The sequence below is a fragment of the Pyricularia pennisetigena genome, chromosome 2, assembly GCF_004337985.1.
Source record: "Pyricularia pennisetigena strain Br36 chromosome 2, whole genome shotgun sequence".
In the NCBI taxonomy this organism is placed as follows: domain Eukaryota; kingdom Fungi; phylum Ascomycota; class Sordariomycetes; order Magnaporthales; family Pyriculariaceae; genus Pyricularia; species Pyricularia pennisetigena.
This window is the reverse complement of record NC_043741.1, coordinates 4,492,513-4,515,763: the sequence shown is the minus strand read 5'-3', so window position 1 is coordinate 4,515,763 and position 23,251 is coordinate 4,492,513. Positions and strand designations below refer to the sequence as shown.

Sequence of the window (23,251 nt, the reverse complement as noted above, 5' to 3'; positions counted from 1 at the left end):
CTCTCGCTTATTAAAGGGACTGCAAAATTGCGCAAGAAAACTAGGTAAAAAGAAGGTATGCAGCCGTGAGAATCTATGTCTACATATTATTCGAGTCCGCAGGTAGATTTGTCCCTACCGCATACTAACAAATCCCCGCTCCTAGTTCTTTCTAGCGAGAAGAAACGAGTCCAGCATGACTTTATCTACCTATGCCCTAGCTATCTCAACCTCCGTTGATCAATTGCCTGTATTATAAAGTAGATTTTCTACCATAAAATCCCAGCTCGTAGTCGCAAAGCTTTGTGTTAGGTTGTCGTCGAACTGGGCTTACAGTACAGTAGGCCTAGAAACGGGTAGCGCCGACACCGCTGTATCCGGGTAGAGACCCCTGTTAGTAAACGCGGCGTTGTTACAGGGCCAAGACGAGACCTAGCCACCTACCTGAAGCGGGCCCCTGATCAGAGAGGGGAGCCCCAGTTGGAGACCTCCACTTCCACGCGCGGTCACACCGATTGCATGGGGCTTGTTTCCCATAGATTTCCCCATGCCCAAGCTTTTAGGAATGTCGACCAAACTTTCACACCTTTGTATACAGTTCCTGACTTTGACGACCGAACCATCTGCACCACGCGTGTAGCAGTGTCAGACAAGAACCGACCTCCTGACTGAAGAATTGGGAAGGAAAGAGAAAAAAAAAAAAAAAAAACATCATCCGATCGACTATACTACAGAGAACTCTAGCAGAGTCAGCAGAGCAGAGTCATTGACCAAACGAGCTTGCTCACACGCCAAAGCATATCAGCCGTTTCCTTGTATAACCTGGAGGGGATTAATTGTCAAAAAATCCAAATACCGCCGGCGAATTTTGACTGCACACAGGAAGGAGGGCACTCTTTGCGCAGAAAAGAACAAGGACGAAAGTTTGGATTGAGACGGACGGACGGACGGACGCACTGGACTACTCAGGAACCACTCAAGCGAAAACGTTCAGACCAACAGCAAAGAAAATATGGTATAGAACGCTACACGCGACGAAAAGCCGAACAAATCTCGCGCCCGAACTGTCCCAAACGCGGCCGGGATCGGCTCTCGAGCTGATTGATGGACAGCAAAGACCACGCCATTCTATCACGGTGACGACCGGGCCTCGGAAGCGTGCTTGGTTAGGTACACTCACTAGTCCGCAGCACAAAAGCCGTCCCAACCGACTTTGGAGGCTTTTTACAAGGATGCATTTTGGCCTTCATTTAGCTCATGTCCTACTGCTTGCCCCGCGCTTGGTTCAAGCTAGCAGTGGCGCATATTGGGTACAACCTTCGCAAAAATGGTTGGTTCCATCCCTACCTGGACCATCTTATCTGATCTTTGTTTATATCCATACCCCTAGAAGCTTCCTGTCTTTGCATCCTATCCATCTACATACCCCAAGCGGCCCATGACCATACCGTCCAAAGACGTACTCCCGCTGGTTATCTACATTTTCTAACTTATCTGGATGATAGGGTCGATATAGACGGCACCTGGTCAAGTTTTGAGGTAAACCTTGGGGCCCCAGCACAGCCAGTCCAGCTTCTCGTGAGCACAGCGATATCTGAGGTTTGGGCTATTGGCAGGGGAGGCTGCCCACAAAATAGTAAGTATCGGTAACCGAACTATGGCTTGCTTGTGGTTCGCAGCGCGTGTCTCGCGCGACGTCTCGCTAACAAAACCCCCCTCATGACAGGCAATGCTTGCGCTACGGAACGGGGAAACACCTATAATGCCCCGGATTCCCAAAATTATGCACCACTGGGTGCCTGGGAACTGGGTCTGGCTTCGTCGGGCTTCTCCGACACTGGAGACTACGGGCTAGATAGACTGTCCATGTTCAACAGCCTTGAGGGTGAGACTGTCTCGATCAACAACGCCCTGGTAGCCTCCATCAACACAACAAATTTTTACCAAGGCTACATTGGCCTGGGAGTCATCCGCGGACGGTTCGGCGAACGAATTACAACCCCTCTCATTTCTCAGATGGTTGAGGAGTATGGCCTTATCGCCAGCAACAGCTACGGTTACACCGCCGGCGCTTGGCATATTGACGGCGGTGTCCCCGCCTCTCTAATCCTAGGTGGATACGACCCCCTACGATTCCAGAATCACAACACTGTTTTTAATCTTGATCCCGACTCCCGAGTGCCCCAGGTTCGGCTCCGCGGGATCAACGCCAATACTAATGATCCCAGCAAGCCTCCTCCGGGCTGGGGGGGCCAGATCCATAAATCGCTGGTCGCAATGAATGATTCCCTGGTCGTCACGATCGATACTTCGTTTCCCTATCTGGCGCTGCCAGAATCCATCTGTGACCGCTTTGCAGATGCGCTCAATCTTACGTATAACAGCACGTTCGATCTATACATGTTCAGCGGTGATCAACTGACTTCTCCCGACTCGGCCCTGCGAGCGGATCGGCTGAACTTCACTTTTAGCCTGTCGAGCTGGGACAACAACAACACCCTTGGGAAGCCGTTGGAAGACCCAGGGGTGATCAACATCACCATCTCTGGCCAAGCTTTCTCGCAATATCTGACCTACCCGTATAGAAATTCATTCGAACCTTACGATCCCGGATTGGCCTACTTCCCGTTGCGCCGTGCCAAGAACGTCAACGAGTTTGTCATCGGGCGGGCCTTTATGCAGGAGGCCTATATGATCACTAAATACGAAGAACGGCTATTCTCTGTTTACCAGGCTCGATACCCCAGCAATGCAGCGAGCAATTACTCGGTCAAGCCTATCAGTCGACCTGCGAACAGTGATTATCCAGCTTTTGTGCCGAAACCGCCGAACAGACCTGGCTTGACCGCAGGACAGACTGCCGGTGTAGTTGTGGGCGTTGTCGCAGCGTCGGTCGGCATTTGCGTTGCCCTCTGGCTTTGGAGACGACAGCGCACCAAGGCCGCGCAAGCCAAGACTCCCATGTCGCCATCGGAGAAGAATGGAGACGAGCTCTGCCAGGACGGCGGGTCAACCCTGGGGCCTGACGAACCTGCAGGCCCGCTTACCCGTTTTGTCTCGTTCATCACCGGGGGGCGAAGGCCAAGGCGGGGCGGATCTGCCCCCCTGTCGCACGAGCTCGATGGCTCACGTACGCAGCCAGTTGAGGTTGGAGCCGATGCGGCGCACGAGCGCTATGAGATGCCAGTTCCCTTAGAACCTGTGGAGCTGGACGCAACCCACGAGCACATGGCTTCTGATGACACCATGGAGTTCGGGACCGAAGGTTCTGAGCATGGTATGAGCCAGTACGAGATTGCGCGAAGGAAAATGCAGAGACAGCTTCAGGGCCCGCTGCCTACATATTCGCCATCCACAGTGCCCATTGTACACATTGGCCATCCGAGCCTCGACGGGGAAACCGGGACAAAATTAATCCAGGATGTTAGTTCTGTTGGGCACTATCGGCCTGGGGATGACGAGAACCCGTCACCTACCGTGTCAGCCCCCTCAGAAGGAAACAACACAAACTCATTTTCCTCACAAGTACCATCTCCGATGAGCCCGAACCCAGAATGGGGCGCAAGGTTCTTAGATTTGCCATCGCCAATAACAGTGGCTTCTCCTGGGCAGTTCCCACTAAGGCGGACCGGATCTGCATCAAGCCCCGGTGAACGTCAGAGGCATGTGGCTATCGGTCGATCTAACAGCAACGGCCATGGAGCGTCACAGACCACGGCGAGGTCTCCCGACCTGCTACTTCCTCCTACGGCCGTTCAGCGCACTCCAATAGATCAGAGCGAGATTGTCTGCCTAGGCCCATTACCAGAAAACATATGTTTACCGAACCAACAATCCCCCTTACCTCGAAACCAAACCACAATACTTCCCAGTGACAGCGCAAGTCAGGCTGCTGGAACAGATGCCAGCACCGACATGCCTACTTCGCCTCCCTCGTCACACATGCCAGCATACCCACAACGGTCCACCACACCGCCCACAGCGGCAACAAGTAGGCAGCCACTGTCACCGCAGGCCGATCCTCGCCGTGGTCTTCGGATAGAGACCCCATCGAACTCGTTCGGACTTATCAAGCGGGCGTCCAGACGAGACTCATCCGAGAGTCTAGGCAGTGACTTTACTGTTGACGAGGAGGAACGCATGGTTGACAACGATATCGTACGACAACAAGACAGGCGCGCCGCTGATGCGGATGGCGTCAGTCCTCAAAGCACGAGCAGCCCGGAGCGTATCGATGCCGCAACCGAGCTGATCCACATTCCTCAAGTGTCCGAACGGCGTTATAGCTGGGAGGATGATAAGAGGTGATGAAGTGACGAATCTGCGAATCCCTGCCTATTCGTGCATATCATCGACCGATTCGATGCTTTGGTAATATTACAAACGCACTTTGGCATCTGGACCTGTGCGGTTTATTTCAATAATGTGTCGTATATTCCTTGTTTATGATTATAATCTTGACGTTCCTTATGCAGCGATTTCTTTGGCACACGGCACATGTCTACGAGAAGAGAAGATGAAAGAAAGAAAGAAGAAGGAAGCAATATATATGTAAATATAAGAACCAGAATAAAAACATTTGATAATGCCTTTACCTACCAGTCCCATCGGTTACCAAGTTTCTTGCCAAATTTCAACCCTCGTGGTAAGGTACTCCTCGGCCTCAGCAGCGGTTGCACATAACCCACCGGCGACGAGGGCGTCCTCCAGCGCGAGTCGGACAGCCTTGGGCATGCTCCCGGAGCTGCCACACACGCAGACCGCCGCCCCACTACGAATCATGGCCGCAACTTTGTGCGCATGACGGCGGATGTGGTGCTGTACGTAGTTCTTACCGGCATCGCGCCGGCGGAGCATGCCCGTCTCGGAGGTGTCGAGCCCCGCGGTGGACGCAGACAGCGACGGCGGCAGCGGCATCCCAGCCGTTGGAGGCGGCTCGTCCTGCCCGCCCAGCTGCACCGTCTTTGCCATGTCCATGAGGGCGTCCGTGTCGCGCGAGAAGGCCGGGATCACGGTCAGGCCGTCTGCGGCACGCCGCCACTCGTCGGCAAAGTAGTAATCGACTTTGCGGCTGCGGCAGCCAAAGAAGAGGAGCATCTCGCCTGGCGGCGCCGGCAGGCCGGTGGCGTTTCCGCGCGCTTGGTAGAGCATGCGGATCGGTGCGATGCCCGTCCCGGTCGCGACGGCGATCACGGGCCGGGTCAGGAGTCGCTGCATGCCGGAACCCTGCTTGATGCCGACGTTGATGCGGGCGCCGGCACCGAGACTCTTGAGGTAGCGAGAGCAGAGGCCGACGCGTGGCTTGCGGATGATGGTGCGGTACTCTACCATTGCCGCTAGAATCTCGACCCGGATCCGCCGAGGTTGCGCCGGGGTGCTTTGGTCATCGGTGACGTCGAGCCGCGAGCCGCAGTTCGCTATGCTGAACTCCCTGCCGCGGATGACGGGGAAGACGTCCACGGCAGAGCTGGCCGGGATCTTGACCGAGGGGAAGTCGCCGATTATCTCGAGGATGGTGCGGCGTGGGCGGGTGGTATAGTCGTAAAAGTCTTGGGACCCGCTCGGGTCTATGAGCTCCTTCAGCCGCTCCTGCTGATCCTTATCTGTGGCCAGAAAGAAGAGCTTCTCGAGAAAACCGCGTCTAGGAACAGCGGTGATGTCCAGCCCGTGAGTGAGTAGGTCGCGTAGGGTGCAGACCTCGAGCCGGGTGCACCACTCCAGCTCCTTTGGCACCTTGGTTGCGTGCACCGGCCGATCGGCCTGGTCCTGCCATCCCATTTGGTCGATGAGTGTCTGAACATCGGCCTTGAAGTTCTTGGGGTATACGGTGAGCGTCGCACCAGGCAGCAACGGTTCAGCAGGTTCGTCCATGTCCATGCTGAAAAGTCGCACATCCTGCCAGTGATCAGTAGGGGTGACGCGGGACGCGCTCTGTATGATGGCCTCTCTTGCCTCTTCTATCGGCAAAAGGTTGGATGGGGGGTCTTCCGACGGGGTGGAAGTCAGAGATGATATGGCTGTGGCCCCTTTGGTATCATCGATCGACAACTCGAAGCGAGGCGGTAACGGCTCATCATCCGGTATGGGTTCTGTAGATTCGGGAAGAGGGTAGTTGGACATAAGATGGGAGCGTAGACTTTGTTTCCATGGCAAGTATACGGTGTCGATACTACACATACGCGTCTGCGGGTTAGTCAAGAGAGCATGGCCGGCATGGCAGTATCGTAACTCAGAAGTTTGAAAGTTTAAAGACTTGCCCGTCATCGTGCCGCTCGTCCCCCTCGCCAGCTTCGAAAAATGACTGCGCCCCTAGCTGTATCAGACGCTTCGAAAGCTTCCGTGCAGCCCAGTTGTACCTACCAATGTCATCCAGGTCAGAGCCAGCCCCAAAGCAGCGTCGTGGACTAGGTGTTGCTTGCTCACTTAGGATAAGAACTGTCACCCAGACCGAACGAGGTGAATCTTAACCGCGACAGACAAGAGGCTGGCAGTTTGCGCCGGAGAAGACTACGCCAAAAGCGACTTGCATTCTGCGGCATGTCGCCCTGTCCCGTTGTGGACGTTATGAATACAACAATGCTGTACTGCAGAAGCTCTTTCTATTTGGGCGTGCACCCCGTCGGTCAGCCATCACACAACCTTTCCGCAACATGAAATTCTATGCACTCCCGATAGGGGGGCACTTGCAAGTTCGACCGCATTCATCTCCTCCACTGTTGTTTTGAACCTCATACGCTCGACTGCGCGACCCAAGTCCTCGGCAATGTCCTGAGCATTACCCGTCTCTGAGCCGTACAGAACCAATGCATTACGGTCCGAGAATTGGACTTTATTTGATGAAGATTCCATACTGAGGCTTGGTGGGATTTTTTTTTTCTTTCTTTCTTTCTTTCTTTCTTTCTTTCTTTCTTTCTTTCTTTTTTTTTTTTTTTTTTTTCCTTTTTCCTTTTTCCTTTTTGAACAACCGGGTCAGTATTGCTATCAGGTTTACTCGCAATGCGAGATAGGTCCGATGACTACCTGTACCAACTGCAGTAAAGAATTTAACTTGACCAGGTCTAAAGAGTATTTATGCGAGGGGTAATATAGGTGGTATCGTAAGTAGTCAGACACGCTATATAGGGGGCGCACGCGAGGGTTTGCCAATTACAAGGAGCAAATAGACTAAAAAGAGAAGAAAATGTTGCCTGGGGATGTTCTCAGCGGCGCAATGATGTCAGACAGGCTATAATTTTTTTTTTGGAAACAAGTAGAGTGATAATTCAAAGCACACTGCACGACATTTGACTAGCATTTTACCGCCAGCCCGAAGGCAAACGTGGGGGTAGCGCCGGTTCCGGCCAGAGAAAAACCACTACAGAGAGAGAGAGAGAGAGAGAGAGAGAGAGAGAGAGAGAGGAGAAAAAAAAAAAAAAAAAAAAAAAAAAACGGCTTGGCGCCCTTCTCACTCATGACTGTTTACACGGCATTCACCGAGCGACGGAAAGTAAAAACAAAAACAAAGAAGAAACAGAGATAAGAAATACCCTTGAGAAGAGGACCAACAGGATCCTAACTGCAAGCCGTAGTTACATTCCCCGCGCGTCGTAGCGAGCTCGACACACATTTAAAATTTTAATGCTTTTTAGCCAAATTGTCTCCAACTGCCATCCCATTCCAGACCCCGGCACGGCCGGCTTTGCCATCTCCACATTGGACGTCTTCTGGAAAGAGCACCGAGAAATTGCGATTTGTGCAAGCCCCCGTTTTCGCCAGGTTACTCATTGTGGTTTTGATCATGATCATTTCGCCAATAAGGGGGTTGCACAAGGTAGCCCTGTGTACGATCCTGGCTCGATGAGCTGTTGTAATATGACACAAGGGTACATGCGTATTGTGTCCCAGCTCGAGAAATCAAAACCTCCTTATTGTGCCCGCAATTTGAGATTGCTCTCGATCAACCAGGACTTGATATTCACACTGCGCCATTCAACGCATGTACATTGGGCATGTGTACCCTTTCGCATACTGAGAAAGCACCTTACCTACAACCTGTTCATCTGACTACTACTTCTTACAGTATCCGGCGCATTCCATCAACGCCAAGTGATATTCGTTCGGCCGGATGCAACTTCCGCTGGTAACAACCAAATAATAACAACTGCTCTCCAGCTTCCACTACTGTAGTCTAGATTTTGCCACAGCTTCATAACAGTCCCCTCCCTCATCATTTTGCAGCTCAGGAGTGGAGGTCACTCTCTCACTGTGAGAAGAGTCGCATAGGGCTTCTGACGTGTTTGTTCTCGAATAGACATGATTTGTGAGTGGGTTACGTAAACTGTTCCTAATACTTCATTGGTCATGCTTGGTTGGTTGCGAGACAGAGTAGCACACATAAAATCGAGATCATCAAATCAAAAATGGAATGACAACAGAAAAAAAAAAAAAAAAAAAAAAACAAAGCCTCAAAACAACCCAACCCCCCCTCCGGCTCCATGCCCAAAGCTTCATACGTAGCTGCCTACCCAACCCACAGCACAGCCCACGATATCTCGCACCTCCTAACCCCAATAAAGCTCTTTCCTTATTAGACTGGTAACCTAACCTGGTTTACCGACTTTGGGTCGTAGTAGCATTTCTCTTGGGTGAAAGGAAGCCACGTTCATCTCCCATGTTGCAAAAATCAGTTTTGGTGGAGGAAGGTGGAGTCTGCAGCTACCTCACGTAGCCACCATCGCAAGTCCCCTTACACCGTAGTTCCAGCGCACCGCAACTTCCCCTCCAAGTAACTGCTTGTCTAGGACCCACCCGATTCTTCCCTCCCTTTCGCTTAATTCCCCGAAAGATGGAACTGGCCCAGGGTCTGCGAAAAAATATTTAGAATTTCATCGGCGCGCCTCCTTGTGGCTCTGGGTTTCCTCTCCTCTTTTTTTCCCTCTCCATCTTCATCACAACCAAACTCAAGATCAGCGAAAGCAATCTTTGCACCCACCCGCCAACCTTTCACAATCTAGGGCACGAAGCTACCCTAACAACTTCCCCCGCTTAGTTCCAGAGTTATCACAAACTCAAGTCAACGTCGACTTTACACAACCGCCGAATCCTTTCGCCGTCTCCCAATTCTCATCACCAAGTCCAAGATGTCTGCTCCCGTTGAGAACGTTCCCACCACTGACGCCGCCGTCAACGACGTTGCCGCCACTCTGGCCGACACCTCCATCTCTGGCAAGGCCGACAACAAGGCCAACGACGACAACCATGCCAGTGCTGTCGAAGGTCGCCGTCTCTACATCGGCAACCTCGCGTACGCTACAAGCGAGGGGAAGTTGACCGAGTTCTTCAAGGGCTACCTTGTGTAAGTTGTCATCTTTCATCAACTACATCTACGCATCGTGGTCTTCCCCCTCCTCTTTTGTGGTCTTTTGACTGCCTTTGTGTGTGCGATTACCTGCTCCTCCGTTTCCGGACATGACGTCTGCATCATGCAACACGACTCTTTGCCACTGGGAATTTGTTGGGGACCAGCCAACACGGGTGTTTTGTCTCATCTATCAAGACGGTCCCGCTCTATTGTTCAGCCACATTGCGATGAGAACAGACTTCAGACCGGTCGCTTCCCCCACAATGCGCGACCCCACACTTTTCCCAAAAAAATCAAATCAGAAGGCTGACAATACACCGCCAGTGAGCGCATCTCGATCCCCAAGAACCCCCGCACCGACCGTCCTGTCGGCTACGCCTTCGTCGACCTCTCGACCCCTAACGAGGCTGAGCGTGCCATCGCTGAGCTTTCGGGCCAAGAGGTCCTGGAGCGCAAGGTCTCGGTCCAGCTCGCTCGCAAGCCCGAGCCCACGCAGCCGAAGGAGGAGGGCGCCAACGGTGAGGGTGCCGAGGGAACCCGTCGTTCTCGCTCTACCCGTGGTCGCGGCCGCTCTGGTCGTGGCCGCGGCGGTGCCGGCCGGGCCGGTCGCTCTGACGTATGTCGCATCACCCCGCATCGTCTCCACTGAACAAGTATACATGTTGACACAAGGATCCTTATGCGCAGGAGAACCAGGGACAGGAGGGCGCAACCGATACCCAGGCTACCGGTGCCACTGATGCCGAGCCCAAGCCACTGACCGACATCACGAACAAGAACCAGACTGAGAAGGATGAAAAGGCCAAGAAGGAGCCTCGTGCTCCCCGGGAGCCCCGCGAGCGCCGTGAGCGTGGCCCCCCTGCCGATGGCATTGCCTCCAAGACCAAGGTCATGGTTGCCAACCTGCCCTACGACATGACCGAGGCTCGCGTAAGCTCTCCCCGTCCTGAGTTTTGACATGTGTAATCATAAGAGTCCGTGGTACTAACTTGAGATTGTACACGTGGATATAGCTCAAGGAGGTCTTTGCCGCATACGAGCCTGTTTCTGCCAAGATCGCTCTCCGCCCCATCCCCCGTTTCATGATCAAGAAGCTCCAGGCCCGCAACGAGCCCCGCAAGGGACGTGGTTTCGGCTTCGTCACCCTTGCTTCTGAGGAGCTTCAACAGAAGGCTGTTGCCGAGATGAACGGCAAGCAGATTGACAGCCGCGAGATTGCCGTCAAGGTCGCCATTGACAGCCCCGACAAGACCGACGATGATGCCGCGCACGAAGGCGAGGCCTCAACTGAGGCCAACGGAACCGAGACCGTCGCCCCCGCCGCCGAGGCCGCTCCTGCCGCTACCACTGACGCGGCTGCTGCCCCGGCTGCTACCCCGGCCGCCCCAGCCACCGCTGCTTAGACATTATTCTGAGCAACACGATGAAAACACACGGTTCAACGGAACGAGCTGTCTTTTACCCCTTTCCCAGCCTAGCCCGGCTTTTGCCCGTTGTATTATTTGGCTACTCGTATAATCACATTGATTTATCACGGGAGTTTGACGAACTTTTTTTTTTTACGGCGGATATGACGTGGAAGGAATGAAGAGAGGCGGATGAAAAAAAGGAGGGGCATTGGAGTCCATCTATGAGTTTCTTTTTATGATATGACATTTAGACCTCAGGACCCTTATTATTCGCTTGTCCAGCGCATTCCCAATAATCTGATATGGCTCACATCTCATAGCTGATTCTCACCAACAAAAACGTTTACGTGCTCATTGGCCTGTCGCAATACGTATTTTGATGTAACTATTTGTGTTGCGCAGCGACAAGAAGAAAAAATGAAAGAGGAATGGCTGCGCGCAGTCTATTATCAGCAAACGACTCAAGTAGAGTACAGGAGCGCACGGATCCAAACAAAAATTTCCACCTCGTCACAACACTTGATGAATGCGATAGGTCGGTTGGCTGTGAGGAAGTGCTTGCAAGTCTTGGATACGAGTAGTTGGTTCTTGGTCAATTGCTACAGATACCAAGGCTATTTGGCAGAATTGTCATATCCCATCCCCACAGAGTCCAGGGTCCTTTTTTCTTTCTTTTTCTTTTCACATCTTAACACTTTCTAAAAAAAATTCAAGTTAGGAAAGGAGAAGAAGAAGAAGAAGAAGAAAAATCGCTGGCATTATTCTTCAAAGCTTACATCTTGGCAGTTGTTCAGGCGGTTGTGGTTGTGGCTTCGAGACCGTGCTCGCAGCTCTGCTAGCTGGCTGATGGGTTGCTAGTGTCGGTAAGAGGTGAGCCTAGATCTCAGGGTTTCCAGGGTAGCCCCTAGCAAAAAGGCTAAATTGAGACGTGTAACTCTGTCACAGCCCCTGCATCTTAACCCCAATGGGTACCAGCGAAGGTGTCTTTCGAAACGGTGAACATTTCAGTCCCAAATTCCCAAAGCATAGCATTGCTAACAAATCAGCATTGCATACGTTGTTTTTTTTTTTTTTTTCTCTACGCAAAACACCGACCCTAGGACCAGGACGTGATTGAGGGGTCAGTCATCACATCAGCGCAAATGGCCTCCAAGGGCATGTGGGAGGTCGATCCGGAGACTCGGTCCAAGGTGAGAGATCAGAGACACAGCCAGGACTTGAGACACAGAAAACGAAGAGATCAAAGAGCAAGTCTAATCTATGGCGAAATTGCCTTCTTTCTCCCATAACAGCTCCTCGCGATCCAAAAAGAGTCCAAGAACAGCCTATGCTGCGACTGCGGCGCGCCATCTCCGCAGTGGGCGTCGCCCAAGTTCGGCATCTTCATCTGCCTGTCATGCGCTGGCGTGCACCGAGGCCTGGGCGTGCACATTTCGTTTGTGCGGTCCATCTCGATGGACGCGTTCAAGGCGGCCGAGATTGAGCGGATGCGGCTTGGCGGCAACGAGCGGTGGCGCGAATTCTTCGAGAAGCACGCAGACACTGAGCTGAGGGGAATCTCGTGGGACGACGCTACCATCGCGGAGCGGTACGGCGGGGAAGCCGGCGAAGAGTACAAGGAGCGCCTGAGCGCGCTGGTCGACGGGCGCGAGTACGTCCCCGGGGAGAAGAAGAAGGCTGCTGCTCCTGCCGAAAACAGCAGGTCGAGTGCGCCGCTCGGCGGCTCTGCGGACGGGTCCAAGAATGGTGGTGGAAGGTTCCGAGACGACCCATCGCTCAGCGGCAGCAGGTCTGAGAGCCCAAGCGGCGGTGCGACGAGCGGAGGGAAGACGAGGGTGGACGACAAATACTTTGCCAGGCTCGGGGCTGACAACGCCTCGAGACCGGAGGACTTGCCGCCGAGCCAGGGCGGCAAGTATGCTGGGTTTGGAAACACGCCTGCACCTGCGCCGGGAGGAGCCGGCGGCAACGCGGCTCTGCCCTCCATGGACGAGCTGCAGAACAACCCTGTCGCCGCGCTGTCCAAGGGCTTTGGTTGGTTCACATCGACCGTTACAAAGACTGCTACTACAGTGAATAATAATTATATCCAGCCGACCGCGAAACAGGTATGTGGAATCTATGTCACTGCTACCTTCCCCCACCCTGACATTTTCTTTTCTTTTTGTCCCCCCTCCCCTCTTTTTTTCTTCTGTTTTTTTATTTTTATTTTATTGTTCTCTTCTTCCTCCGATGCTGAAATTCGCTGCCCAAAAATCCAGATCGCAGATTCGGACTTTGCAGCACAGGCTCGCGTTACTGCAGGCACGGTCGGGCGAGCGGCGCAGCAAGGAGCCAGGAGCGCACAAACTAGCTTCAACCGATTCGTCGAGGGGCCAGACAGCCGGCAATATCAGCAGGTCCGGCAGGTCCCGATCGACGAGACCCGCAAAGGGTTCTGGGACGACTTTTCCGACATCCCAGAACAACAGCAGAAGCAGCAGCAAAAGCCAAGCTCCATTGGCACTGCGGCCATGAGCAAGGGTGGCAGCGGCGGCGCAGGGGGGTCTGGAGGTGCTTCGGCTAGCCAAGCGGCTAAGAAGGATGAATGGGATGATTGGTAGTAGACGAAATGGCATTGGGGAGGGGTGATGTTGGGATGGGGTGGTTTAGCTGGGTTGTGGGAGAGGATGCGAGGTATCCTGGGGCCCTGGCTTGGAGGCGATAGACATATATTGGAAGCTTTATGAGCGTACTTATTTACACATTTACAGCATTTGATTCTTTATTTTCCATTCGTGCCCATCGTGACTTTCCACACGTAATATGATCTGCTAAGTAACTAACCGCAGTCCCTAAATTTCATGTGTTCCGATGCTCGCGAGGTATTACTTGGTCCCTTGCTTGCCTGGCAGGTTCCGAGGCGCGCAAAGCAACTACTCAAGGGTTAGGGCCTGTGAAGAGCCGGCGGTGGGTGGATAAAATCAATCATGCACCTTTTTACCTGAATCAATTCATGCCATATTAATAGCGTCCAAGCGGCAGCCCCTCTTTTTTCACCTCCCTACCCTCGCTCAAGTCCGAGGTTAGCCGCTTGGGCCGAATCATACAAGCAAGCGGCCTTGTCCACGACATCATCACTTGCGATACCATTTTTAGCCCTCCTTGGACAAGAAGACCAATTCACAACAACCATGTCTGCATTGAGGATATTAGTACCTGTCAAGCGGGTGATTGACTATGCCGTGAGTCTCAGTCCACCATCAGCCATTTGATCAACTCGGGGAGGATGCAATCAAATCGCTGACGGACAAAAACCCGCCTCCGTATGCGGCCCGCCACCTCTACCAGGTCAAACCCCGAGTGAACAAAGCCCAGACGGGCGTCGAGACGGCCGGAGTCAAGCACAGCATGAACCCGTTCGACGAGCTCTCGGTCGAGGAGGCGGTGCGGATCCGCGAGAAGAAGTCGGCACCGGGCGGCGTCGAGGACATCTGCGTCATCTCTGCCGGACCCTCCAAGGCGCAGGACGTGCTGCGGACGGCGCTCGCGATGGGCGCGGACCGCGGCGTGCACGTTGAGACCGGGGAGGAGCAGCTGGAACCGCTCAGCGTGGCCAAGCTGCTGCGAAAGGCGGCCGAGGAGCACAAGAGCAACCTCGTGATCCTGGGCAAACAGAGCATCGACGACGACTCGGCGCAGACGGGCCAGATGCTCGCCGCGCTGCTGGGCTGGCCGCAGGCGACGCAGGCCAGCAAGGTCGAGTTCGGCGAGGGGGACTCGGTAAGCGTCACGTGTGAGGTCGATGGTGGCGTCGAGACGGTCAAGGCCAAGCTGCCCATGATCATCACCACGGACCTGCGTCTGAACGAGCCTCGCTACGCCAGCTTGCCCAACATCATGAAGGCCAAGAAGAAGCCGTTTGAGAAGAAGAAGCTGTCGGACTATGGGCTTTCGGCCGAGAACAGGCTCAAAGTCCTCAAGGTTACCGGTAAGATGCTGCACTCCCGGAACGTCGAGACGGTGCCGTCCCTGCCGGATGGATTGCTGACTTTTTACTTGTTTTTCTACACTTACAGAGCCTCCGCCAAGAAAGGGCGGTGGTAAGGTTGAGGATGTTGATGGACTGATTGGCAAGCTCAAGGAACTGGGTGCATTGTAAAAAAATTGCTTTTGCTTTTAGTGCGAATACACAAGACACCACAGGTTGGATAGACAGCAGAAGTGCAGCAAAGCATTAAAACAAACAATGTTACGATTCTAAGTTCTTGGCAAAGCATGTGTGACTAGCTCATAACTGTACCAGGTGCTGTACATTTTCAGCAGTTTTCTGACTGGGTTATCCATTGATCAAGAGCCCTCGCCCATGTAGATCAAGTGTTGAACATCTTCGATCAAGCCGCTGTATCGAGGATATCGGTATCCGTTCTTAAGGACCCAGCATGAAGTGTAAAAGCAGTGAGTGATAAATAGTTGTGAACATGTCAAGCCGACCCTTGCTATGCAGCAGTCAAGACTAGCTTTGCCCATGAAAGAGTCCAACCACCTGAGAGGGGCAATTTTTTATGGACTGAATGACAAAAAAAAAAAAAAAAAATCATACTTCTGTATCACTGTTGATGAATTATATCCTGCTTCTTTTCTTTTCTTCTTAATCTTGCATGCTACCTGGCGATTGTGGGTCAGATTTGCATTTGCATCTGTAGAGTCTAGACTGTCTATCTAGCTTAGTCCTAGGCTCTATTCTAGAGAGGTGCTTGAATATTTTCTGCCAGGTACGCGCGCACTCAATATGCTCAACCAACTTACCAGGTGGTCTATCACTACAGAGTACCAACTTAGTGCTTTACCTGACACTTGTGACGTGACGCATAAAATACCTTATGGAAGAGCCCACATTGCCCCTGCTTCCCATGCCATGCTCCGATTGCGGCTCTCCAGAGTCCAGACTGAGCGTCAAAGTTTTCCTAGATACAAGCCCGATCGTTGCGTAGAGGACGTTGACAAGGCCCCACATTTGGCACGGTAGTGAACTGACTCTTTCACCAATAACAGGCGTTGCATATATTGACGATAAGCCCCACCAGTCCCCAAGACTTTTTTTTTTTTACGTTTTTTTTTTTTTTGCCCTTGCAAGCTGGGATAGCTCTGAGCTCAAAATCCCATCCCCAATTCCCAATTCCCAATTCCTCCCCTCTCTCGCACTCCGTCATCCCCGGACAAGGTAAAATACCAATTCATCACCTACCTACACAATCGACAGCGCTCACGACACACATCATATCCTTCATCTTGACTTATTCCTTCTGTCCGCTTTAAAGCTGGAACCCCCAAAGCCGCGCTTATGAACGGTCGCCCGTCAGAATTCACTTCTCAGGTAAGTTTCCTGTCATTTGACTCTTTCCTTACTTAACGTAGCTTTGACCCCACCCCCATCCCATCCTATGTCGGCCTGTTCACCAAGCTCTGTCACAACTTTCTGCTCAGAGCCACGCTCGAGCAATCGCGTCTCGTGCGATTGAGGTCCCATTCGTTAATCAGAAACACTACATGCATTGCTGCTATATATCGACCGTTCATTTTACTGACAATACCCTCCCACACAGGACTATCTCTCAGGTTCGTGTCCTTCCCGACTTTCGTAGACTCGCAGCCTCTGCTGCTTGACTCACCGCCTCAACCGTGTGCGGACATGACTGACAAGGGTTGCTAGACCATCTGTGGAGGGCCCTGTCCGCTTAAAACCCCTCGATCACCTATCACAGAAAGCCTCTCAGATTTACGAATCAGACTTTTTTTTTTAAAGGAAAAAAAAAACCCCCCCCTAAGGTATTGACGACATGATGCTCTCCCGAGTGTCCGTCCGCATGGCCGCCGCCACGAAGACGGCACCGGCATTCCGTTCCGCCGGTGCCCTTGCCTTCAACGCTCGGCCTGCCGCCAAGCAGCTGCGCTTCGTCAGCAGCAGCCAGCAGCAGCAGGTTGCCCACGGTAGTAAGGGCCGAAAAATGCCCGCTCAGCGGTCCCGAGCCACCGCCCCAGTTGCTGGGCTCGATGCAACTTTCACCATCCGTGTAAGTCATATCATCCTTTACCGCTTCGGTAAAGCTTCAACTACACGTGTCCCGCAATGCTGACTGACTTCTTTGGTGGTATAGGATGGCCCCGTCTTCCACGGCACGGCATATGGCGCCAACTCCAACATCTCTGGTGAAGCAGTCTTTACCACTTCGCTCGTGGGCTACCCAGAGTCGATGACGGACCCCTCGTATCGTGGTCAGATCCTGGTTTTCACCCAGCCGCTCATTGGCAACTACGGTGTTCCATCCAAGGAGCGTGACGAGTACAACCTGCTCAAGTACTTCGAATCGCCCCACATCCAGTGCGCAGGCGTTGTCGTCTCGGATATTGCCGAAAAGTACAGCCACTGGACTGCCGTTGAGGGCCTGAACGAGTGGTGTGCCCGCGAGGGTGTTCCCATCATCTCGGGCGTTGACACCCGTGCAATCGTCACCCACCTCCGGGAGCAAGGTTCCTCGCTGGCTCGTATCACCATCGGTCAGGAGTACGACGCCGACGAGGACGAGAGCTTTGTTGACCCGGGTCTTATCAACCTTGTCAAGCGTGTCAGCACCAAGGCTCCTTTTGTGGTCGAGTCTCCCGACCCAACATTCCACATTGGTCTGATCGACTGTGGTGTGAAGGAGAACATCCTTAGGAGCTTGGTCAGCCGCGGGGCATCCGTGACCGTCTTCCCGTACGACTACCCTATTCACAAGGTTGCCTCTAACTTCGACGGAGTCTTCATCTCCAACGGGCCTGGTGACCCTACTCACTGCCAGGAGACCATTTACAACCTCCGCAGGCTCATGGAGACATCCCCTGTCCCCATCATGGGCATTTGCCTGGGTCACCAGCTGCTTGCTCTGGCCGTCGGTGCTCGCACTCTGAAGCTCAAGTACGGCAACCGGGCGCACAACATTCCCGCACTCGACGTAAGTTGAAGCCTTTGATGTGTTCCTTTCCACCATCCAGTCTGAATGTTTTACTGACTTGACCTTGTTGCAGTTGACCACTGGACAATGCCACATTACCAGCCAGAACCATGGTTATGCCGTTGACATGAGCACGCTGCCCAGCGAGTTCATTGAGTACTTTGTGAACCTGAACGACGGCAGCAACGAGGGTAAGTCCGACATGTCGCATTCCCATGCACCCTGGTGTCTATGTTCTATTGTCGCGATACTGACGTTGTGGCACATTAGGCATGATGCACAAGACCCGCCCCATTTTCTCCACACAATTCCACCCTGAAGCCAAGGGAGGCCCAATGGACAGCTCCTTCCTCTTCGACAAGTACCTCAACAACGTGAAAATGTTCAAGAACAGCGAAAAGGTCTTCAGGGACAACAGGCCATCGCAGCTCCTGCTCGACATCCTGAGCAAGGAGCGTGTTGGTGTTGAGCCCACGCCTCTGGTTTCCACTGCATGAACGGTTTGGAAACGGGGATAAAGGGCTTGTTGCTAGTTGTGAAAGTACATACCGCATTCGCGTGGGTTGTCTCTTGAAGCTTAGGCGTTACTGTTCTGTTAAGTGGGTTTGATTTGTTCGGGGTTCTTTTGTTTTGGATCAGACTCGTCGTAGCTAGGAAAACATTATATCCATTCATTTCTCTTGTTTGCGTTTCATCAATCCTGTCAAATTTGAAAGCCTTCAATTGTATACAGAAGCTTTGCTGTTTAATTCGTGTGTGTATTTTTTCAACAGCTGCCAGTCGACCTTCACGTTGGGGTCTCAGAGAGAATCCAAACGGTTTAGTCAAATTCACATGTATATCACGATATACCTCTTTACTCGCAAAGAACCAACTGCTGTGCAGAAGATCACAAGCATAGCAGCTGTCGCCAGCACTGCAGTCCACCATACTTCTCCCGCAGGAGGAAATTCACACTGTAATCAAAGGGAATTCAAATATTAAATAGTGTCATCAACGCGTTCATAATGCAAATAAAGTTCTACAAGACAAGCAGATCGTATCTAAGGACGTCAGTAGCGACGTGCTCATCTTCCACCGCCACCCTCAATGCTGTTCAAACAGCCCTCCAAAGACACGTCCATTCCGCTTTTTTGTACCACCGACCGCCGAGAAAATGGGAACCAAACTGGAGCTCATTGCCAGTGGAGCCTCCCCTGCTGAGTGATGCTAGAGAAAGGATCAAGGATCGGGTATACCAACTTGGCCAAAAGCCGTTTACAACTTGTCGTAGAACTGCATTGAATATTCTAATTAGCATATGTGTATTCTCTCGCGAGTCAAGGTGGTTCAAGTTGTAAACAGATTAGTCCACTTACGTTCTCGACACCGGGAACCTCGGGCTTGAGACCCTTGCGCTTCCTGGTGTTCTGGATGACGGTACCGGTCTTGGAGGTGGGGTCGAGGGGAGAGCCACCCTGCAGAACCTGCCAGTGGTCGAAGACGGACTGGGGGAAGGCCTGGCCAGAGGTACCCTGGCGCAGATCGGCGTTGAAACCGAAAGACTCCATGACGGGGAGGTAGGCCTTGATAGTGAACAGAGGAGTACCCGGGCGCTGCTCCTCGTTGAAGACCATACCACGACGACGGGTAAGGACACCGTAGACACCACCCATGGCCTGCTCGGGAACCTGGATCTCGACCAAGAAGACGGGCTCGAGGATAGCGGGTTCGGCCAAAAGAGTCGAGGCATACAGGACACGGCGGGTCGTGGGCATGAGCTGACCGGCACCACGGTGGATGGCGTCGGCGTGCAGGGTCACATCCAGAATGTTGAAGCGGATACCACGCATGGGCTCCTCAGCAAGGACACCCTCACGGGTGGCCCACTGGAAACCGGAGACGACGGAGTCCTTGATTTCGTTGAGGTACTGGACGGCCTTGGTCTGGTCAACCAGCAAGTTGGGGCCGTTGGTGTCGGGACCGAAAGTCCAGATCTTACGGGCGTCAGTGACGTCCCAGCCGTGCTCGTCAGCGAGGACACGGGCACGGGCCTTGAAGTCGTCACGGGGGGTGATCTTGCCGTCGTCGATGAGCTGGGCGAGCTCCTCACTGAGGGGCTCGGCGTTCATGTACAGACGGTTGTGCTTGTTGGGCGACTTGGACAGGGCAGTCATGCTCGACTTGGCCGAAACGGTCTCACGGTACTGGACGACAGGGTCCGAGATGATCAGGGGAACACCGGCGTGGTCCTCCTCAAGATCCTTCAAGCAAATCTCCAAGTGCAGCTCACCGGCACCGGCGACGATGTGCTCACCAGACTCGTTGGTCATGGTCAGGACGCAGGGGTCAGACTTGGACAGACGCTTAAGACCCTCAACGAGCTTGGGCAGATCCTGGGCGTTCTTGACCTGGACACTCTGCTGCACAACGGGGGAGACGGAGAACTTCATGACCTTGAGGTTGTGGGCAGTCTCGTCGGTGGTAAGGGTACCCGACTTGAGCAGGAACTGGTCGATACCGACCAGACCGACAATGTTACCGGCAGGCATGTCATCGATGGGCTCGACCTTGCCACCCATCATGAGCACGGTACGCTGGACGGCCTTGATGAAAAGGTCCTCCTTCTTGCCGGGGGTGTAGTTGGGGCCCTGGATGCGGACCTTCAGGCCGGAGCGGACGGTACCGGCGAAGACACGACCGAAGGCGTAGAAACGACCCTTGTCGGAGGTCGGCACCATCTTGGAGACGTAAAGCATGAGGGGACCCTTGGGGTCACAGTCGCGGATGGCGATGGCAGCAGCGTCATCAGGGGGACCCTCGTACAGGGTCTCGACACGGTACCGCTGGGCGGTAACGGGCGAGGGAAGGTGGAGAATCATCATCTCCAACAGGGAGTCGGCAGCAGGCAGGAAAGTACGCATGACAGCCTTGAGCAGCTGCTTGCCCTCCTTCTCCTTGTCCTCACTGGGAAGCTTGAGCTCAAGCTTGGCAAGGAGCTGGTCGACCTCGTCCCTCTTGAAGTTCATGACGGCCTTGAAGATACGGAAGATGGGGTCCAGAATGAACTGGTTGAAGGCACGCTCGAGCTGCTTGCCATCGTGCTCCGACTTGGTGGTCCACTTCTTGGTGGCGGGGTTGAAGTAGTTGTCGCCCTGCGCAAAGAAAAAGGAAATCAGTATCATGCAACCAAGATGACGACGCCCAAAAAGAGGGATTGCGTGGAGCTTGGGGATTTTTCGTTTTTATCCACTTACCCAAAGACGCTCCATCATCTTGTTGCGGTCGACACCAAACTTCTTGGCGTACCTGACGGCGAACTGGCGGACAGTGAAGGCCCAGCCGTGCAGACCGGAACCGAAAGCGACGGTACCCTTGTAGGGGTAGACCTGGACGTCACCCAGGGACTTGTCAAAGTAAGTCGAGATGATGACGTTGACGGACTCGATGGTACGCGAGAAAGACTGGTAAAGGTCCTCCTTGCTGACCTGGAGCTCGAGCAGAGCACGGTCGACCTTGTTGATAATGATGACGGGCTTGATGCGCTCACCAAGAGCCTGACGAAGCACAGTCTCGGTCTGCACACACACACCCTCGACGGTGTCGACGACGACGAGAGCACCGTCGGTGACACGGAGGGCAGCAGTGACCTCGGATGAGAAATCAACGTGACCGGGCGAGTCGATCAGGTTGATCAAAAAGTCCTTGCCATCAACCTTCTGGCCGACGATGTCCTTAAGATCATCCTCGCTGGGCAGGTTGCCGTACAAAGAAATGGCTGTTGACTTGATGGTGATACCACGTTCCTGCTCGTCCGCTCGCGTGTCTGTTGCGCGCTGGTCTCCAGCCTTTGCGGTCGAGATGATACCGGCCTTGGCAAGCAGGGAATCGGTGAGGGTCGACTTGCCGTGGTCGACGTGGGCGATGACGGACATGTTCCTCACATTTGTGGGCTTGTCCATCAAGGCCCTGTTGTGAAACAAAAGCCACTCGTATTAGAAACAACCCAATCTTGCTTCAACCCTCGAGGACAGCGCATTCTCGAAATCACCAAACCATCGGGGGATGTGTGAGGGCAAGTTGTCCGCTAGACAACCATGGAAAGTACTTACCGAATCTCGTCGATCGTGAAACTGTTTGTAAAATGATGCGTTAGCCATCTAGTTCCTGACGGCTTGTCCAGCAACCAGCGAGGGCGACATGATGCGATAGCGGGACGTCCATGTCGCCCAAACGCGGGGTTTTTGTATCTGGATCCTTTGCAACTTGCACAGTAATTGCAGATAGACTCTATGACTTACTTGACCATCTTGGCGGTATTGGCTTGACGTCCTCGACGTCAAGATAATGGTTCTTTGTTGTTTTGGCCGTTCAACGGGAGGTGTGGAAGAGAGAAGGGAACGAAGTGCTGAGCGGGGCAGTAGGAGGCGGGAGAAAATTTTATTGTCTACCGGCGTGCGTCTGCTGCAGCGGGGTCGAGGTCTACGCTCCGGTTTACTTGCTGACAAAAAAGTGGCGACAAGATCAAACGGGGCTGCTCAGGAGAGAGAGAAAGACGGAATCTGCATGTCCACTTAATCTGGAGGAGAAATAAACATAGGACGGGAGAGAAAAAAAGAGGACTTTTCTACTGTGAACGGCCCCTTAAAATAGCTATCTACTTGGGGGGGAAGCATGCATGGTCCTAGCTGGCAACAATGCCCATTCCTATTCCCCGGGAAGAATATACTTTCAGGGAATTATTACCAAAGGACCAGAAGAAGAAGAAAAAAAAAACAGTCATAGGTAGCCCTCCATTGTGATGTGCGTAGGATGCCAATGGCAAAAAGCAGTGACGACGTGAAACCTAAACTTTGACATCCGCGAGCCTGCAGCATGGCTTGTTGCGAACCCGCAGTCTGTTTGACCCCTCATTTGCGCCCAAACCCATGCGTTCTTGTTTTGGAAGCTTTCAACCCCGCCTTTCTTTTTCTTTTTCTTTTTTTTTTTTTTTCTTGCGTTGCCCAGGCCCCGCCGAATTTTAGCTTCACTGGCCAAGCAACCAAGCACAGCTCGGATCCACCCTACCCGCATCGAGGGTTAGCAAACCCTGAGTGACGTGATGCGAAGCCCCTGCACGTGTCCCGCTCCGGACAGTTGACGAACGTGCGATGAAGAAGCAAAACTTGACTCGGGCGCAACCAGGCGTTTGGGCTCCAACGGCATATATTTGTGACTACTGTCAAAAGGCCTAGGTACTCATAAACCCATCGAGTCAAAAATTGCATTAGTAGAGAACTGCTGTCAAGTTGCCCGGGGCTTCCGGAGAGCTAGCCAGCAGAATCAGGACATCAGATCAGACGCTAACTACTGTAGGCTGGAAAGTGGGTGGCCAGCATCATGATCCAGACAATTTATTCCGTTCATCTCAGACCTGCCCGCTACCTGGGCAAATAACCTACGCACTACACTTGAAGCCATGTGTAAAAAGCAACAACACACAACAATTAATAATAGTCTCTACCACAACATCATTTATATATGATATGTAATTATTTGGTATCTGAATCCCAACAAAGACGCCTCGAAAC

At 53.1% G+C, this 23,251-nt stretch overlaps 7 protein-coding genes across 7 annotated transcripts; 5 read left to right on the top strand and 2 right to left on the bottom strand.

Moving 5' to 3' along the window:
- Nucleotides 1–1,211: 1,211 nt before the first annotated feature.
- PpBr36_01263 (uncharacterized protein) lies at nucleotides 1,212–4,287 on the top strand (the record flags this gene model as incomplete). Its single annotated transcript, XM_029888451.1, has 3 exons — nucleotides 1,212–1,309; nucleotides 1,485–1,615; nucleotides 1,706–4,287. The coding sequence occupies 3 exons, from the start codon at nucleotides 1,212–1,214 to the stop codon at nucleotides 4,285–4,287; spliced, it is 2,811 nt and encodes a 936-aa protein (XP_029752671.1).
- Nucleotides 4,288–4,590: 303 nt separating this feature from the next.
- PpBr36_01262 (uncharacterized protein) lies at nucleotides 4,591–6,828 on the bottom strand (the record flags this gene model as incomplete). The annotated part of the gene is made up of 3 exons (XM_029888450.1): nucleotides 4,591–6,148; nucleotides 6,403–6,578; nucleotides 6,646–6,828. The coding sequence occupies 3 exons, from the start codon at nucleotides 6,826–6,828 to the stop codon at nucleotides 4,591–4,593; spliced, it is 1,917 nt and encodes a 638-aa protein (XP_029752672.1).
- Nucleotides 6,829–9,098: 2,270 nt separating this feature from the next.
- Nucleotides 9,099–10,722, top strand: PpBr36_01261 (uncharacterized protein; the record flags this gene model as incomplete). The annotated part of the gene is made up of 4 exons (XM_029888449.1): nucleotides 9,099–9,313; nucleotides 9,644–9,935; nucleotides 9,992–10,249; nucleotides 10,333–10,722. 4 exons carry the CDS (start codon nucleotides 9,099–9,101, stop codon nucleotides 10,720–10,722), a joined length of 1,155 nt encoding a protein of 384 aa, XP_029752669.1.
- A 1,148-nt stretch (nucleotides 10,723–11,870) lies between these two features.
- On the top strand, nucleotides 11,871–13,331 carry PpBr36_01260 (uncharacterized protein; the record flags this gene model as incomplete). Its single annotated transcript, XM_029888448.1, has 3 exons — nucleotides 11,871–11,918; nucleotides 12,021–12,836; nucleotides 12,990–13,331. 3 exons carry the CDS (start codon nucleotides 11,871–11,873, stop codon nucleotides 13,329–13,331), a joined length of 1,206 nt encoding a protein of 401 aa, XP_029752670.1.
- Nucleotides 13,332–13,901: 570 nt separating this feature from the next.
- Nucleotides 13,902–14,869, top strand: PpBr36_01259 (uncharacterized protein; the record flags this gene model as incomplete). The annotated part of the gene is made up of 3 exons (XM_029888447.1): nucleotides 13,902–13,952; nucleotides 14,059–14,698; nucleotides 14,787–14,869. The coding sequence occupies 3 exons, from the start codon at nucleotides 13,902–13,904 to the stop codon at nucleotides 14,867–14,869; spliced, it is 774 nt and encodes a 257-aa protein (XP_029751474.1).
- A 1,182-nt stretch (nucleotides 14,870–16,051) lies between these two features.
- On the top strand, nucleotides 16,052–18,199 carry PpBr36_01258 (uncharacterized protein; the record flags this gene model as incomplete). The annotated part of the gene is made up of 6 exons (XM_029888446.1): nucleotides 16,052–16,084; nucleotides 16,314–16,326; nucleotides 16,537–16,781; nucleotides 16,866–17,702; nucleotides 17,776–17,893; nucleotides 17,973–18,199. The coding sequence occupies 6 exons, from the start codon at nucleotides 16,052–16,054 to the stop codon at nucleotides 18,197–18,199; spliced, it is 1,473 nt and encodes a 490-aa protein (XP_029751473.1).
- A 760-nt stretch (nucleotides 18,200–18,959) lies between these two features.
- Nucleotides 18,960–21,990, bottom strand: PpBr36_01257 (uncharacterized protein; the record flags this gene model as incomplete). The annotated part of the gene is made up of 5 exons (XM_029888445.1): nucleotides 18,960–18,977; nucleotides 19,061–20,836; nucleotides 20,939–21,650; nucleotides 21,794–21,814; nucleotides 21,983–21,990. 5 exons carry the CDS (start codon nucleotides 21,988–21,990, stop codon nucleotides 18,960–18,962), a joined length of 2,535 nt encoding a protein of 844 aa, XP_029751468.1.
- Between the last annotated feature and the right edge of the window lie 1,261 nt (nucleotides 21,991–23,251).